This window comes from Neolamprologus brichardi, chromosome 10, assembly GCF_056152115.1.
Source record: "Neolamprologus brichardi isolate AB-2024 chromosome 10, ASM5615211v1, whole genome shotgun sequence".
NCBI classification, from domain to species: domain Eukaryota; kingdom Metazoa; phylum Chordata; class Actinopteri; order Cichliformes; family Cichlidae; genus Neolamprologus; species Neolamprologus brichardi.
This window is the reverse complement of record NC_142113.1, coordinates 25,019,797-25,038,062: the sequence shown is the minus strand read 5'-3', so window position 1 is coordinate 25,038,062 and position 18,266 is coordinate 25,019,797. Positions and strand designations below refer to the sequence as shown.

Sequence of the window (18,266 nt, the reverse complement as noted above, 5' to 3'; positions counted from 1 at the left end):
TTACTTTTTCTGTATTTTTAAACATACTGAAGTTATTTTCATATCAATTTATATTTGTGTGAGTTTTTCCTGCTAACATTATATTTAACCACTGTTTTGTTGTAAACTATATATGAAATAAATATTGTTTTGCCAAATAAACAGTTTTACCTGAATAGCTGGTGAAAACAAGACAATCAAAGAAATTAAAGAATACACTTATATCCATAAAGATTCATCTCTAACAGGTTAAACACATCTCAACAAGTACCACATGGCATCAAATTTTACTATTTTATGTTTATTCTCTTCTTGAGCTCACACACCTCAGCAGTGTGTCCAGCCTTTTCTGCAAGCCACAGTCCAACATAGAGAGGCTGAGTGAACCTGGTCTGGACTCTGTGGAGGAGATTCATGGTCTCAGTGATGCTGTAGAAAGAAAGAGTTCCTGCCCTGTGATCCAAATATACTCCTATTCTGGAGGACAGGGGGCCTGGGATGGGAGTGGGAATGTTGTTGTGTTTGAATTCATAACCGCTGCCTGAAACTGTTAATGACCAGGATTTGTCATTCAATCCAAATCCACATTCCTCTCTGGTCCCTCTACGGCCGATATCCTTGTATGCAACAGCTACTCCAACCATCCCGTTGCACTTCACCTCCCAGTAACAGCGTCCAGTCAGACCCTCTCTGCTCAGGACCTGCCACCATTCAAGGAATCTGTCTGGATGACTTGGATATGACTGGTTTCTACTCATCAGTGTTACTTTTCTGTTGCTATCACTCAGTGACATCAGTGTTTGTGCTGTATTTGGATCCAGAGTGATCTGACAAGAATATTTCAAAAATTCGTCTCTGGTTTTGGGTTCTCCTTGAGGCAGTAAAATATCTGCTTTGGCCGTTCCAACTGAGATTTTGGGCCATTCATCACTGAGAAGAGCCTTCACTTTATCTCTGGTCCGTGACACAGATGCAGTCACATTCTCAAAGTACTGCAGAGTAAGATTGTTGCAGGTGGGTACATTTGTAGATGCACTCAGATGTGACAGTGAGGAGTAGTTATTTAGAAAATGGAGGTTATCCTCTGTCAGTGAGAGCTGCTGCAGTTCAGTGTCTCTCCTCCTCAGATCTCTGATCTCCTGCTCTATTTTCTCCTGAAGCTCTTTGACTCTGTTCTGTTCAGATTTTTGTTTGGATCTGATCTTCTGCTTCACCTCAGAGCTTTTTCTCTCAATGAGACTGATCAAATCTTTGAAAACTTTATCACATTCTCTGAAAGCTTTATCAGCAGAAAGATTGATAGCCTCCACTTTTCGATGAATTATCTTCACATCTTTCTCTCTTTCCTGAATTCTTTGAAGAAATTTTTGCCGATTTCTTCCAAGCCCTTTCTGCTTCTCGGCTCTTTCTGCTGCAGCTGACACTGTGACGTGGTCTTTGTGTTCATTCATTAAACAGAGATAACAGATACACCGCTGATCAGTGCAGCAGAAAATCTTCATCTCCTCATCGTGGCGAGGGCAGATGTTCTCCTGAAGCTTTGAAGTGGCTTTGATGAGCTTGTGTTTCTTTGGTGGAGATACGTTGTAGTGAGGCTGAATATTGACATCTTCAGGTCCACAGACATGATCAGATGAAGCTGTCGGATGTTCTGCTTTCTTTAGGTCCTCCACTAAGTCAGCTAACATGGTGTTCTTCACCAGGACAGGCCGCGGTGTGAAAATCTCTCTGCACTGAGGGCAGCTGTGTGCTACCTTCTCATCCCAGTAGTTTTTGATACAGGCCATGCAGTAGCTGTGCCCACAGGGAATAGTGACTGGATCCTTTAAAAGTAGCAGACAGATGGAACAGCTCAATTTTTCTTGATCCAGCTGAATCGTCTGCTGTGCCATGTCTCCTCACTGTAAATAACGTCTCCCTTTCAGTTACCAGATAAAAGCTGCTCTTGTCTCTTTTATATAGAGACACTGATATGAAGCTTATGAAAATTTCCTGTTTTGCAACTTATCATATGACTGTGATAAGAGCGGGTGTGCCTAATGCCTGGGGTAAAGAGTCTGTAAACAGAGGGAGGCTTAGTCAGGTGTGCTTAATTCCAGGAAAGGGAGTAGTCAGAGTGCTGTGAAATCAAGTTTAGAGTGCCAATGATGTAATGGTGTGGTGAATATGTTCTTGGCACACTTTGGGCCCTGTAATATTTAAACCCCTCAACCTACCTAAGTAGGCAACTCGCCATATTGTCAATATGGAGCAGAATTCTTAACAAATATATCAGTTTTCCATCTGATACATCAGACAGACATATTGCTAGTAATGGATCTAAAGGATCATCAGTTCCAAAAATCTGTTATATCTGTAAAATCCTCAATCAATCCAAAGCAACTACAGCAAAATTTACATGAATTACTACATCTTGAAATAATGATTCGTACATTGAAATATCTCATTTTCATTTTCCACTTTGCTAGTTTACTTCCTGCTTTTCTTATTATGAAAACTTTTTCTTCTCTTATATTTAAATTTCTTTCCAATTCAACTTTTACATCCATATTTTCCCACTTAAATTAGTGTAGACCTACAGTATGTATGTTTTTAAGGTTATACTTTCTTAAATTTCATCATTATTTGACATTATTGAATGCTCCACTTTAAATGTCTCTTAACAAAAGTTTCCATCCATCATGTTAGTGATATTTTATTTCTTGAAACAGGAAACTTTAGTGTACATTGCTCACTTTATTTCACAAACAGCAGTAAATTTAAAAAAAGTTCATGAAAACATAACTGAAATTAAACATTTACAATCATTTTCCACCAATTTAAATCTAAAAATAAAAAGTACATTAAAAATGCAAACACCATAATAACCCTGAATCCAACTTATCTGATATATAATTACTTTTTCTGTATTTTTAAACATACTGAAGTTATTTTCATATCAATTTATATTTGTGTGAGTTTTTTCTGCTAACATTACAACAAAACAGTGGTTAAATATAAACTATATAAGAAATAAATATTGTTTTGCCAAATAAACAGTTTTACCTGAATAGCTGGTGAAAACAAGACAATCAAAGAAATTAAAGAATACACTTATATCCATAAAGATTCATCTCTAACAGGTTAAACACATCTCAACAAGTACCACATGGCATCAAATTTTACTATTTTATGTTTATTCTCTTCTTGAGCTCACACACCTCAGCAGTGTGTCCAGCCTTTTCTGCAAGCCACAGTCCAACATAGAGAGGCTGAGTGAACCTGGTCTGGACTCTGTGGAGGAGATTCATGGTCTCAGTGATGCTGTAGAAAGAAAGAGTTCCTGCCCTGTGATCCAAATATACTCCTATTCTGGAGGACAGGGGGCCTGGGATGGGAGTGGGAATGTTGTTGTGTTTGAATTCACAACTCCTGTCTGAAACTGTTAATGACCAGGATTTGTCATTCAATCCAAATCCACATTCCTCTCTGGTCCCTCTACGGCCGATATCCTTGTATGCAACAGCTACTCCAACCATCCCGTTGCACTTCACCTCCCAGTAACAGCGTCCAGTCAGACCCTCTCTGCTCAGGACCTGCCACCTTTCAAGGAATTTGTCTGGATGACTTGGATATGACTGGTTTCTACTCATCAGTGTTACTTTTCTGTTGCTGTCACTCAGTGACAACAGTGTGTGTGCTGTATTTGGATCCAGAGTGATCTGACAAGAATATTTCAAAAATTCGTCTCTGGTTTTGGGTTCTCCTTGAGGCAGTAAAATATCAGCTTTGGTCGTTCCAACTGAGATTTTGGGCCATTCATCACTGAGAAGAGCCTTCACTTTATCTCTGGTCTGTGACACAGATGCAGTCACATTCTCAAAGTACTGCAGAGTAAGATTGTTGCAGGTGGGTACATTTGTAGATGCACTCAGATGACTACTGAAATTTTCATGTATTTGAATAAGATGTATTTGTACGTGTTTCCAGTCTTTCTGCAATATTTGCAGGCTAGTTGGTAGGGTTGAAGGCCATTGGTTTTCCTTACTATTTATGGTATTTGCAATGTATATTATGGGGTTATTTCGTGTTTTATTGTTCTATGACTGAAAATGATTTAAAAAAAAAAATTTTCTTTTGTATTTTGATATAGGACTGTTTGGACCATTTCAGTTGTGCATTTGTGAGTTTGCAATCAAATGTACCAGAAATTAGTATTGTGCGTATTTTCTATCTGTTAATGTGACTTTTGTATTCTGATTTAAACAAGAAAACAAGCCTCTACAGCTGTTGATGGGGTCATTTAGAGGATAATTTTCACTCTAAGGTTTTAATTGTTTTTTTTAAGAATTCAATTTGTTCAGAATAATAATAAAGAACAATAAAGGACCTTTAAATATATTTGTACTTTGTCTTGAGCTCATTTTTCCACACACACCACATATGAATAATGGCAGTCACAAAGTGGCCTTAATAAGTTTGTGTTTCTTTAATGGAGCTACGTTGTAGTGAGGCTAAAGGTGCTGCTCACAGTAAGAGGCCATACACACCAGGCAGGACTTGGAGGCTCTCCACTTCAACCCTAAGAGTTCCCCTTGCATTGACATGAGTGCTAAAAGACCACAAAACCCTGTGGTCTTTCAGCACGCTTCAAACTTGAAATGCAAGAGAAGAACGGAAATCACAGGCCACATCTCCAGGTCCAGCAAAGGTATGACCAGATGTCTGTGAAGGTTCTCAAGCTTAATACTAAACAATATATATATTAGCTGTATAATACCAGTAGGCCAGCTCTAATAGTAAGAGCGGACCAGAGTTTGACACCTATGACTTATGGCAAAGTTACAGTCTCAATGTTATTCTTTATTTTTTCTCAGTGTCTTCTTGAGGGACAGTATGTGTATATGTGTACGTGATATTAAATAAATGTTTAAGTGCAGGTTGTCTGTGAAGGTTCTCAGTCATCCAGGTCATCGTAGTCAAAGGAGCTTGTAAAGAAAAGCGTCTGGACTTCTTTAAGTTACTTGAAGACGTTTCACCTCTCATCCGAGAAGCTTCTTCAGTTCTAAGGTCAAATGGTGGAGAGTCCCAGATATAAACCTAGTGGGAGTGTCCCCCCACAGAGGGACAAAAGGACCCCCTGATGATCCTCTAATCGCCTGAGCCAAGGTGTGGAACTGGGTTTGGGTCCCAATCAGCCAGAGTTTCGGGTGAGTTCATTGTGAAACCTGGCCCCACCTTATCATGCGAATTCCTGAGGTCAGATGGCCCAGGGAGTGAGTGGGCGTTAAGGCGTCTGGGAAGGGATCTCAAAACTGGATTATAGATGGCAGAGAGTTGGTGTCGTAAACCACCGCCTCTGTTCAAAGATGGTCGCTCACAGTGGACATAGATGGCTTCTTTCACTCCTCTTTCAAACCATCTGTCCTCTCTGTCCAAAATGTGAACATTGGCATCCTCGAAAGAGTGTCCTTTATTTAATGCTGAAGAGTTCTTTTAAGTCTGGCTTGAAACATACAGAATATACAGATTACAGGTCAAGCATTTAACATGTAAATAACAAATATGGGCCTAATTACTTATTAGAATGCAACTTTCACATCTCTGTTTAGGCAAATGTATTATGGTTAAAATATGCTTTGTTATCCCAATAACAATTAAAACTGTTTTTTAAAGTGCTGTTCTTTCTAGAAATCATAACTAGGTTTCAGTAGGGACACATCCATCACAGGTGTAGACAGCCACACATTCCTCATTATAAAACGCAAACAACTACAAATGAATTATACTAGTGTAGGGACCCTTCATGTCATATTTCTCCACACCTTAAAATTAGGGAGGTTTCCTATGATGCACTGAGCATTTCTTCTTCACTCTGTTCACTCCTTTTGGGTTTCTGCACCACTACTGTATTTAACACTTAGCAGTTATTAAACTCTCTTCGGTAGTTTGCCTTTTGTCTTGTCTCTCTCCTCTCTTTTCTTTCTCCTCACCCCCAGCTGGTCATGGTGGAGAGCTGCTCCTCCCAGAACTTGGTTCTCTTGGAAACTTCCTCCTGCTAAAAGGAGTTTTATCTCCCTACTGTTGCCAAGTGCTTCCTCATAGTGACTGAACTAAATGTGAATAAAACTGAACTGAACTGAACTGACCTGACATGAAGTCATCATGGGTATAAATATCCTGTCAACCAGCCAAATAGCTTGACATCAGCCAGAGAAGGTAAATATAGAGGACAGTAACAAAATATCACCAATATTAACAGTATTGGAACTAAACAACGATATAATTAAATAAATAGCTCATAGTGGGATGAAAAACAGGAATCCAAGCTCAAAATACAACCTAAAAAGAACTCAACTTAGAAAATGTTTATTAAAAAATAAAATGAAAAGATAAAATCATACTGTTAGAATAAAGATTAATGCAGAATGGGGAAGGACAGAACATCGGCAAAACTGAAAAAATATACTGCAAACTCTGTAAATACTACTCTAAAACACAAACAAAATAATCAAAAAAAATAATCCAGACTCCAGAAAACTCAAAACACAGGAATCAATATATATGGCTACAGCTGAATCGAAACTACCAACTCATCCCTCATCTTCACTCATGTCATATTTTTGTTAATTATTTGAGCTAGAGCTTATGGATATTTCCTGTTTTTCAACTTGTCACATGACTGTGTTAAGAGAGGGTGTGCCTAATGCCTGAGGTGAACAGTCTGTAAACAGAGAGGTAAATAGACGAGTGTGCTTAATTCCAGGAAAGGGAGCAGTCAGATTGGTGTGAAACTGAAAGTAACTTTTATAAGATATCTTTTTTTCATTTACAAATATAACAAATAAAAAAACATAACATTGGGGTTTTGCCCACGCGAGACATGCTGCTGTGCAGTCCTCCAAGATCTTTAAGGTGCATTGCTGGAATTCATTCACTTTTATTTATATAACGCCAAATAACAACGGTTGCCTCATGGCACTATATTTTAAGGCAAGACCCTGCTGTAAGATGGAGAAAACAGAGAAACCCTCAACAATCAGAAGACCCCCTATGACAAGGGTGTCAAACTCAAATAATTAGTGGGCCAAAATTCAAAACTGGAACAAAGTCGCGGGCTAACATTAATATTTATTGGAAAAAAAGATCTTCCTCTAGATATAAGAATGAGTCTCTTCTTATGGACTCAAATAAGTTTTGCTGGAAAACTGAATATGGAACAAGCAAAGCTTAATACTAAACAATATATATATATTAGCTGTATAATACCAGTAGGCCAGCTCTAATAGTAAGAGCGGACCAGAGTTTGACACCTATGACTTATGGCAAAGTTACAGTCTCAATGTTATTCTTTATTTTTTCTCAGTGTCTTCTTGAGGGACAGTATGTGTATATGTGTACGTGATATTAAATAAATGTTTAAGTGCAGGTTGTCTGTGAAGGTTCTCAGTCATCCAGGTCATCGTAGTCAAAGGAGCTTGTAAAGAAAAGCGTCTGGACTTCTTTAAGTTACTTGAAGACGTTTCACCTCTCTTCCAAGAAGCTTCTTCAGTTCTAAGGTCAAATGGTGGAGAGTCCCAGATATAAACCTAGTGGGAGTGTCCCCCCACAGAGGGACAAAAGGACCCCCTGATGATCCTCTAATCGCCTGAGCTAAGGTGTGGAACTGGGTTTGGGTCCCAATCAGCCAGAGTTTCGGATGAGTTCATTGTGAAACCTGGCCCCACCTTATCATGCGAATTCCTGAGGTCAGATGGCCCAGGATGTGAGTGGGCGTTAAGGCGTCTCGGAAGGGATCTCAAAACTGGATTATAGATGGCAGAGAGTTGGTGTCGTAAACCAGTGCCTCTGTTCAAAGATGGTTGCTCACAGTGGACATAGATGGCTTCTTTCACTCCTCGTTCGAACCATCTGTCCTCTCTGTCCAAAATGTGAACATTGGCATCCTCGAAAGAGTGTCCTTTATCCTTAAGATGCAGATGGACAGCTGAGTCTTGTCCTGTGGAGGTGGCTCTTCTGTGTTGTGCCATGCGCTTGTGAAGTGGCTGTTTGGTCTCTCCAATGTAGAGGTCTGGGCATTCCTCGCTGCACTGTACGGCATACACCACATTGTTAGGTCTGTGTTTTGGTGTTTTGTCTTTCGGGTGAACCAGTTTTTGTCTGAGTGTGTTGCTGGGTCTGAAGTACACCGGGATGTCATGCTTGGAGACAGCTGTCCATCTGCATCTTAAGGATAAAGGACACTCTTTCGAGGATGCCAATGTTCACATTTTGGACAGAGAGGACAGATGGTTTGAAAGAGGAGTGAAAGAAGCCATCTATGTCCACTGTGAGCAACCATCTTTGAACAGAGGCGGTGGTTTACGACACCAACTCTCTGCCATCTATAATCCAGTTTTGAGATCCCTTCCCAGACGCCTTAACGCCCACTCACACCCTGGGCCATCTGACCTCAGGAATTCGCATGATAAGGTGGGGCCAGGTTTCACAATGAACTCACCCGAAACTCTGGCTGATTGGGACCCACACCCAGTTCCACACCTTAGCTCAGGCGATTAGAGGATCATCAGGGGGTCCTTTTGTCCCTCTGTGGGGGGACACTCCCACTAGGTTTATATCTGGGCCTCTCCACCATTTGACCTTAGAACTGAAGAAGTTTCTCGGATGAGAGGTGAAACGTCTTCAAGTAACTTAAAGAAGTCCAGACGCTTTTCTTTGCAAGCTCCTTTGATTAAGTGCAGGTTATTGTGCAGACTCAGCACAGAGCATCAAAGAGTTGATTTGTAGTGTGTCACATCAGTGTGGTGGCAGCTGTCCTGGCAGCCATTTTTGGAATTCCATAAGATACTATGATTCATATCAGTATGTCACACATAAACACATTGTATTGAATGACACAAAAACAGAATCTTATGAGAATTATAAGATTCTGCTAACATTCTGTCCACATTTGATAACCTGCTTAGTGATGTGAAATCATCATCAATGTGTGTGGGCAAAACAGAAGCAACTTTCAATTTCTAACTACAAATCCGTTCTCTCTTCTTTCTTTTTGTCTTTATCCCACTCTAAAAGTTGGATGTAACAGTGAGACCAAATTCACAACCCAATAGAAACAGATCCAGGTACATTTACTGCAATATTCAAACTGATTACAGGCTGCTGGCCATTGACATGTAGTATCCTTTTGACTTGAAGTCACCTGGAACTGTAGCTGTGCTGTAAACAAATAATGAAGCGCAGTTTGACCAGAATAAGAACTAGAATCTTTAACACACTAAGATAATAAAATACACAAGCTATTTGGCTGGTAACTGGCAATAAGCCAGAGGACTAATGGCCCAGAAGGCCCAAATGAAACTAGTAATGTCCAGACATCTAGCCTATATTACTTAATATTCATTAACCTATTTAAAAAACACTTTTGCTCTGTTTCAGGTAAAGTGTAAATCTGCACCTCTGATTTGTGTGATTACATTTTCTCTTTGTCTTTTTCTGCTGCAGCAGCCAAAGTCTGATTTATTAATGACAAACCAGTGGCAGAAGCATCATAACATCAAGAAAACTGGACAGTTAAAGGATTTTTCTTTTTACATAAAAAAGAAAAAAATGTTTGATGATCTGAAATGTTTAAGTGTGACAAACATACAAATAAATAGGAAAACGCTTTTTCACACCATTGTCATATAAAAGACTTACTTCCTTCATTCTGCTCATTGACCCCATTGTGGACCACTAAAATTTTGTTTATACCTTATTTAGTTATTTATTAAATTTTGGGTTTGTTTTGTTTTTTTGCACAACATTAGACAACATCAAAATAGCGTTGGCCTTTTTGTTATTTTTGTTTTGTAATCTTTATAAAAACCTAGAAAAAAACACCTCTTAATCGTTGGTATATGGCGAGACGCTGTCCAAGTTTGTGATTGTGTAGATTTTTCAAATCAATACCATGGTTGCATCTACTGAAAATCTCTGTGAAGCTTAAATCTCAGTGACCTTGACTTCAAGGTCAGAGGTCAACTTTTCTGAAAATCGGAGGAGTTTCACATTTATAACACAGGTATGTCTACTGGGAGGCTGAAGGGTAGCACTATATATTTATAAACAATCAAAAACAACAATTTATTTCCAATTTGTATGGAATTTATTTCTGTAAACATGGTGTTTTAGGTCAGATTAAAGGACTGATGTGATGGTAAGGTGTCCGCTGCTCTGCTTTGAATATTGGTAGGCTTTTTTTTTTTTAATTTTCACAAGAATTGCTAGTTCCCCTAGAGTTTTGGCCACCCCAGCAATCAGAAGATTCCCTATGAGCAAGCATTTAGCGACAGTGGGAAGGAAAAACTCCCTTTAAAAAGGAAGAAACCTTCGACAGAACCAGGCTCAGGAAGGGACAGTCATCTGCCGCGACTGGTTGGGGTGGGGGGAGTGAAAATTTAAAAAAAAAAAAAAAAAAAAGCCAAAGTGATCATTATTGGAGCAGCTTAATTAATATTTCCAGTGTAATTTGCTGTTAATATCCTTTTCCAACCCCAGTTTGTGTTTTTATTACTTTTGTCCAGGGTGGAAGATGCCATGCTGGAGATTGACTCTGTATGGTTTTTCAATGTTGATACTTGGGAACCTGTTGGAGAGGCCAGGGTTGAAAAAGGGATGCCGTAGAACCTGAGAGGGTGTTATCCGCTGGTGTGCATCCAAGGCCAACATCTCTTTAATTAGGCTGACAAATAAGCGTTGGCCATCTTCTGGTCCTCGTCTGAACATCATTATTTGTTCGAGGTCATCCAGACGTGTCAGTTTTATGTATCTTGTCTCCAAAGATTCATATCCTGTCTCGTATTTAAATTGTTGGGCGGTCTTAAATGTCCAGCGTTGTTGGTTGTAGTTGCAGTTGTCTTTTGTGAAATAGTCTTCAGTGTACACGCCAGGATCGAGAACATGATCTGGTGGCTGACCCTGAGTCTCTATGATGAATTTCAAAACATCATAATATTTTTTTCCAGGGTAGAGTGGCACCCCTGTAACAAGCTCAACAGCCACCAGCCCCAGAGACCACATGTCACATGCTTCGTTATAAGGAAGGCCAAGCATAACCTCAGGTGCACTATAACCAACTGTCCCCACACGGTCACCAGGCATCACTGCAGACGCAGGACATGCGAGGCCAAAGTCTATAAGTCTGACTTTGACTGGAGACTCCCAGCGATTTACAACCATGATGTTTCCAGGTTTAAGGTCAGCGTGCACTATTCCCAAAGAACCCAGGTGGGACAGAGCATTAGTGAGTTGACCTAAAATTGGCCTGACTTTGCTTATGGGGAGACGCCGGTTATTCGGGTCCCGTATATAGTCCCACAGGCATTGATCAAGGAGTTCAAATTTCAGGCAAACCCGCTCTCTGTCAAGGAAAAAGCCGTTCCATTGAACAATGTTGGCGGCACCTGGATCCAACCTTCGCAGCTGCTCCAGGATGAAAATTTCCAGTTTTGCCTGTTGCAGAATATCAGGGCGGCTCTTGTTCACCTTAATAGCCACAGCTCGGTTGGTCATGGTATCACGACATTTGGCTACAATACCAAAGCCCCCTTCTCCAAGGAAAGCCTCTACCTTGTAGTGGTTTCCCAAAATGCTCCCTTCAACTATTTCAACCTCATCTGAGCTGAAGGATGGGCTGGCTGATGTGTGGACGAATACTTGCTGAGAAAATTCAACCGAGTTTTGAAAACTGCAGTTGATTTTCTCTGATCTCTTGCATTTCAAGTTTGAAGGGTGCTGAAAGACTACAGGGTTTTGTGGTCTTTCAGCACTCATGTCAATGCAAGGGGAACTCTTAGGGTTGAAAAAGGGATGCCGGAGAACCTCCGACGGTGTTATGCGCTGGTTTGCATCCAAGGCCAACATCTGTTTAATTAAGCTTACAAACAAACGTTGGCCATTTTCAGGTCCTCTTCTAAACATCATTACTTGTTCGAGGTCATCGAGACGCGTCAGTTTTATGTATCTTGTCTCCAGGGACTCATATCCTGTCTCGTACTGAAATTGTTGGTCAGTCTTAAATGTCCAGCGCTGTTGGTTGTCGTTGTCTTCAATGAAGTAGTCTTCAGTGTACACGCCAGAGTCTAGAACATGATCTGGTGGCTGACCCTGAGTCTCTATGATGAATTTCAAAACATCATAGTCTTCATTTCCAGGGTACAGTGGCACCCCTGTACCAAGCTCCACAGCTACCAGCCCCAGAGACCACATGTCACTTGCTTCATTGTAAGGAAGGCCAAGCATAACCTCAGGTGCACTATAACCAACCGTCCCCACACGGTCACCAGGCATCACTGCAGACGCAGGACATGCGAGGCCAAAGTCTATAAGTTTGACTTTGATGGGAGACTCATGGCGGTTTACAACCATGATGTTTCCAGGTTTGAGGTCAGCGTGCACTATTCCCACAGAACCCAGGTGGGACAGAGCATTAGTGAGCTGACCTAAAATTGGCCTGACTTCGCTTATGGGGAGACCCTGGTTTTTCCGGTCCCCTATATAGTCCCACAGGCATTGATCAAGGAGTTCGAACTTTAAGCAAACCCGCTCTCCGTCGTGGAAAAAGCCGTTCCATTTAACAATGTTGGCAGCATCTGGATCCAACCTTCTCAGCTGCTCCAGGATGAAAATTTCCAGTTTTGTCTGTTGCAGAATATCAGGGCGGCTCTTGTTCACTTTAATAGCCACAGCTCGGTTGGTCATGGTATCACGACATTTGGCTACAACACCAAAGCCCCCTTCTCCAAGGAAAGCCTCTACCTTGTAGTGGTTTCCCAAAATGCTCCCTTTAACTATTCCAAGCTCATTTGAGCGGAAGGATGGGTTAGCTGACATGGTGAAATGTGTCGGCTTGGTCAGTGAATTGCTAAGTAATGCGAAATTCTCTCAAAACTCTCCAAAAGGGTTTGCTTACTGTCAGGTCAAGGTCCGTTGAGCAGCAAAGTTTAACAGAGCAAAGCTCCTATTTAAGGGTTTTTTCTCTCATGACATCACAGGGGACATCACAGAAGATGATGACATCACAGGGGATCAAAGGCATTCTATTTTTTTTTATCAATGGCATTCTATTTTTTCAGTTGAAACACTGAAAAAAAATAGTGTTTCAACAGGGCAGGCTGGCGCCCTGTGGGAGGCAGAGGTGATAGGGTAAGGATGCAGAGGATAAGAAAAGATCTTATCTGTCAGCTCATCAGCGAGCAGCCGCAGAATCACAGGTGCAGCTTGGCAGGGGATGGAGAGTGAAGACAAAATCAACAATGACTTATGGCAGGGGTGTCAAACTCAAATACACAGTGGGCCAAAATTCAAAACAGGAACAAAGTCGCGGGCTAACATTAATATTTATTGAAAAAAAAATCTTCCTCCAGATATAAGAATGAATCTTTTCTTATGGATTCAAATACGTTTTGCTGGAAAACTGAATATGGATCAAGCAAAGCTTAATACTAAACAATATATATATATTAGCTGTATAATACCAGTAGGCCAGCTCTAATAGTAAGAGCGGGCCAGAGTTTGACACCTATTACTTATGGCAAAGTTACAGTCTCAATGTTATTCTTTATTTTTTCTCAGTGTCTTCTTGACGGACAGTATGTGTATATGTGTACGTGATATTAAATAAATGTTTAAGTGCAGGTTATTGTGCAGACTCAGCACAGAGCATCAAAGAGTTGATTTGTAGTGTGTCACATCAGTGTGGTGGCAGCTGTCCTGGCAGCCATTTTTGGAATTCCATAAGATACTATGATTCATATCAGTATGTCACACATAAACACATTGTATTGAATGACACAAAAACAGAATCTTATGAGAATTATAAGATTCTGCTAACATTCTGTCCACATTTGATAACCTGCTTAGTGATGTGAAATCATCATCAATGTGTGTGGGCAAAACAGAAGCAACTTTCAATTTCTAACTACAAATCCATTCTCTCTTCTTTCTTTTTGTCTTTATCCCACTCTAAAAGTTGGATGTAACAGTGAGACCAAATTCACAACCCAATAGAAACAGATCCAGGTACATTTACTGCAATATTCAAACTGATTACAGGCTGCTGGCCATTGACATGTAGTATCCTTTTGACTTGAAGTCACCTGGAACTGTAGCTGTGCTGTAAACAAATAATGAAGCGCAGTTTGACCAGAGTAAGAACTAGAATCTTTAACACACTAAGATAATAAAATACACAAGCTATTTGGCTGGTAACTGGCAATAAGCCAGAGGACTAATGGCCCAGAAGGCCCAAATGAAACTAGTAATGTCCAGACATCTAGCCTATATTACTTAATATTCATTAACCTATTTAAAAAGCACTTTTGCTCTGTTTCAGGTAAAGTGTAAATCTGCACCTCTGATTTGTGTGATTACATTTTCTCTTTGTCTTTTTCTGCTGCAGCAGCCAAAGTCTGATTTATTAATGACAAACCAGTGGCAGAAGCATCATAACATCAAGAAAACTGGACAGTTAAAAGATTTTTCTTTTTACATAAAAAAGAAAAAAATGTTTGATGATCTGAAATGTTTAAGTGCGACAAACATACAAATAAATAGGAAAACGCTTTTTCACACCATTGTCATATAAAAGACTTACTTCCTTCATTCTGTTCATTGACCCCATTGTGGACCACTAAAATTTTTTATACTATGTAGTATATACCTTATTTACTTTATTTATTACATTTTGGGTTTGTTTTGGGGTTTTTTGCACTACATTGGACAACATCAAAATAGCATTGTCCAAAATGACAACAGCGTTGGCATTTTTGTTATTTGTGTTTTGTAATCTTTATAAAAACCTAGAAAAGATCCACCTCTTAATCTTTGGTATATGGCGAGGCGCTGTCCAAGTTTGTGATTGTGTAGATTTTTCAAATCAATACCATGGTTGCATCTACTGAAAATCTCTGTGAAGCTTAAATCTCAGGTCAACTTTTCTGAAAATCGGAGGAGTTTCACATTTATAACACAGGTATGTCTACTAGGAGGCTGAAGGGTAGCACTATATATTTATAAACAATCAAAAACAACAATTTATTTCCAATTTGTATGGAATTTATTTCTGTAAACATGGTGTTTTAGGTCGGATTAAAGGACTGATGTGATGGTAAGGTGTCCGCTGCTCTGCTTTGAATATTGGTAGGCTTTTTTTTTTTTAATTTTCACAAGAATTGCTGGTTCCCCTAGAGTTTTGGCCACCCCAGCAATCAGAAGATTCCCTATGAGCAAGCATTTAGCGACAGTGGGAAGGAAAAACTCCCTTTAAAAAGGAAGAAACCTTCGACAGAACCAGGCTCAGGAAGGGACAGTCATCTGCCGCGACTGGTTGGGGTGGGGGGAGTGAAAATTTTAAAAAAAACAAAAAACCAAAAGTGATAATTATTGGAGCAGTTTAATTAATATTTCCAGTGTAATTTGCTGTTAATATCCTTTTCCAACCCCATTTTGTGTTTTTATTACTTTTGTCCAGGGTGGAAGATGCCATGCTGGAGATTGACTCTGTATGGTTTTTCAATGTTGATACTTGGGAACCTGTTGGAGAGGCCAGGGTTGAAAAAGGGATGCCGTAGAACCTGAGAGGGCGTTATCCGCTGGTGTGCATCCAAGGCCAACATCTCTTTAATTAGGCTGACAAATAAGCGTTGGCCATCTTCTGGTCCTCGTCTGAACATCATTATTTGTTCGAGGTCATCCAGACGTGTCAGTTTTATGTATCTTGTCTCCAAAGATTCATATCCTGTCTCGTATTTAAATTGTTGGGCGGTCTTAAATGTCCAGCGTTGTTGGTTGTAGTTGTAGTTGTCTTTTGTGAAATAGTCTTCAGTGTACACGCCAGGATCGAGAACATGATCTGGTGGCTGACCCTGAGTCTCTATGATGAATTTCAAAACATCATAATATTTTTTTCCAGGGTAGAGTGGCACCCCTGTAACAAGCTCAACAGCCACCAGCCCCAGAGACCACATGTCACATGCTTCGTTATAAGGAAGGCCAAGCATAACCTCAGGTGCACTATAACCAACCGTCCCCACACGGTCACCAGGCATCACTGCAGACGCAGGACATGCGAGGCCAAAGTCTATAAGTCTGACTTTGACTGGAGACTCATAGCGATTTACAACCATGATGTTTCCAGGTTTAAGGTCAGCGTGCACTATTCCCAAAGAACCCAGGTGGGACAGAGCATTAGTGAGTTGACCTAAAATTGGCCTGACTTCGCTTATGGGGAGACGCCGGTTATTCGGGTCCCGTATGTAGTCCCACAGGCATTGATCTAGGAGTTCAAATTTCAGGCAAACCCGCTCTCTGTCAAGGAAAAAGCCGTTCCATTGAACAATGTTGGCGGCATCTGGATCCAACCTTCGCAGCTGCTCCAGGATGAAAATTTCCAGTTTTGCCTGTTGCAGAATATCAGGGCGGCTCTTGTTCACCTTAATAGCCACAGCTTGGTTGGTTTTGGTATCACGGCATTTGGCTACAATACCAAAGCCCCCTTCTCCGAGGAAAGCCTCTACCTTGTAGTGGTTTCCCAAAATGCTCCCTTCAACTATTTCAACCTCATCTGAGCTGAAGGATGGGCTGGCTGACGTGTGGACGAATACTTGCTGAGAAAATTCAACCGAGTTTTGAAAACTGCAGTTGATTTTCTCTGATCTCTTGCATTTCAAGTTTGAAGGGTGCTGAAAGACCACAGGGTTTTGTGGTCTTTCAGCACTCATGTCAATGCAAGGGGAACTCTTAGGGTTGAAAAAGGGATGCCGGAGAACCTCCGACGGTGTTATGCGCTGGTTTGCATCCAAGGCCAACATCTGTTTAATTAAGCTTACAAACAAACGTTGGCCATTTTCTGGTCCTCTTCTAAACATCATTACTTGTTCGAGGTCATCGAGACGCGTCAGTTTTATGTATCTTGTCTCCAGGGACTCATATCCTGTCTCGTACTGAAATTGTTGGTCAGTCTTAAATGTCCAGCGCTGTTGGTTGTCGTTGTCTTCAATGAAATAGTCTTCAGTGTACACGCCAGAGTCTAGAACATGATCTGGTGGCTGACCCTGAGTCTCTATGATGAATTTCAAAACATCATAGTCTTCATTTCCAGGGTACAGTGGCACCCCTGTACCAAGCTCCACAGCTACCAGCCCCAGAGACCACATGTCACTTGCTTCATTGTAAGGAAGGCCAAGCATAACCTCAGGTGCACTATAACCAACCGTCCCCACACGGTCACCAGGCATCACTGCAGACGCAGGACATGCGAGGCCAAAGTCTATAAGTTTGACTTTGATGGGAGACTCATGGCGGTTTACAACCATGATGTTTCCAGGTTTGAGGTCAGCGTGCACTATTCCCACAGAACCCAGGTGGGACAGAGCATTAGTGAGCTGACCTAAAATTGGCCTGACTTCGCTTATGGGGAGACCCTGGTTTTTCCGGTCCCCTATATAGTCCCACAGGCATTGATCAAGGAGTTCGAACTTTAAGCAAACCCGCTCTCCGTCGTGGAAAAAGCCGTTCCATTTAACAATGTTGGCGGCATCTGAATCCAACCTTCTCAGCTGCTCCAGGATGAAAATTTCCAGTTTTGCCTGTTGCAGAATATCAGGGCGGCTCTTGTTCACTTTAATAGCCACAGCTCGGTTGGTCATGGTATCACGACATTTGGCTACAACACCAAAGCCCCCTTCTCCAAGGAAAGCCTCTACCTTGTAGTGGTTTCCCAAAATGCTCCCTTTAACTATTCCAAGCTCATTTGAGCGGAAGGATGGGTTAGCTGACATGGTGAAATGTGTCGGCTTGGTCAGTGAATTGCTAAGTGACGCGAAATTCTCTCAAAACTCTCCAAAAGGGTTTGCTTACTGTCAGGTCAAGGTCCGTTGAGCAGCAAAGTTTAACAGAGCAAAGCTCCTATTTAAGGGTTTTTTCTCTCATGACATCACAGGGGACATCACAGAAGATGATGACATCACAGGGGATCAAAGGCATTCTATTTTTTTTTATCAATGGCATTCTATTTTTTCAGTTGAAACACTGAAAAAAAATAGTGTTTCAACAGGGCAGGCTGGCGCCCTGTGGGAGGCAGAGGTGATAGGGTAAGGATGCAGAGGATAAGAAAAGATCTTATCTGTCAGCTCATCAGCGAGCAGCCGCAGAATCACAGGTGCAGCTTGGCAGGGGATGGAGAGTGAAGACAAAATCAACAATGACTTATGGCAGGGGTGTCAAACTCAAATACACAGTGGGCCAAACTTCAAAACTGGAACAAAGTC

The 18,266-nt window shown here is 41.0% G+C and overlaps 4 protein-coding genes across 4 annotated transcripts; all 4 read right to left on the bottom strand.

Moving 5' to 3' along the window:
* Positions 1-269: 269 nt before the first annotated feature.
* Positions 270-1,871, bottom strand: LOC102798310 (tripartite motif-containing protein 16-like). Its single transcript, XM_035905391.2, has one exon. It carries the CDS (start codon positions 1,869-1,871, stop codon positions 270-272), a length of 1,602 nt encoding a protein of 533 aa, XP_035761284.2.
* Positions 1,872-3,143: 1,272 nt separating this feature from the next.
* On the bottom strand, positions 3,144-6,122 carry LOC148100953 (tripartite motif-containing protein 16-like). The gene is made up of 2 exons (XM_087846743.1): positions 6,108-6,122; positions 3,144-3,812 (listed from the first exon to the last, which is right to left on the bottom strand). The coding sequence occupies exons 1-2, from the start codon at positions 6,120-6,122 to the stop codon at positions 3,144-3,146; spliced, it is 684 nt and encodes a 227-aa protein (XP_087702869.1).
* A 3,984-nt stretch (positions 6,123-10,106) lies between these two features.
* LOC148100952 (uncharacterized) lies at positions 10,107-13,415 on the bottom strand. The gene has a single exon (XM_087847438.1). The coding sequence runs from the start codon at positions 12,829-12,831 to the stop codon at positions 10,510-10,512; it is 2,322 nt and encodes a 773-aa protein (XP_087703564.1). The 5' UTR covers positions 12,832-13,415; the 3' UTR covers positions 10,107-10,509.
* A 1,569-nt stretch (positions 13,416-14,984) lies between these two features.
* On the bottom strand, positions 14,985-16,797 carry LOC148100951 (homeodomain-interacting protein kinase 3-like). Its single transcript, XM_087847440.1, has one exon. It carries the CDS (start codon positions 16,716-16,718, stop codon positions 15,456-15,458), a length of 1,263 nt encoding a protein of 420 aa, XP_087703566.1. The 5' UTR covers positions 16,719-16,797; the 3' UTR covers positions 14,985-15,455.
* Between the last annotated feature and the right edge of the window lie 1,469 nt (positions 16,798-18,266).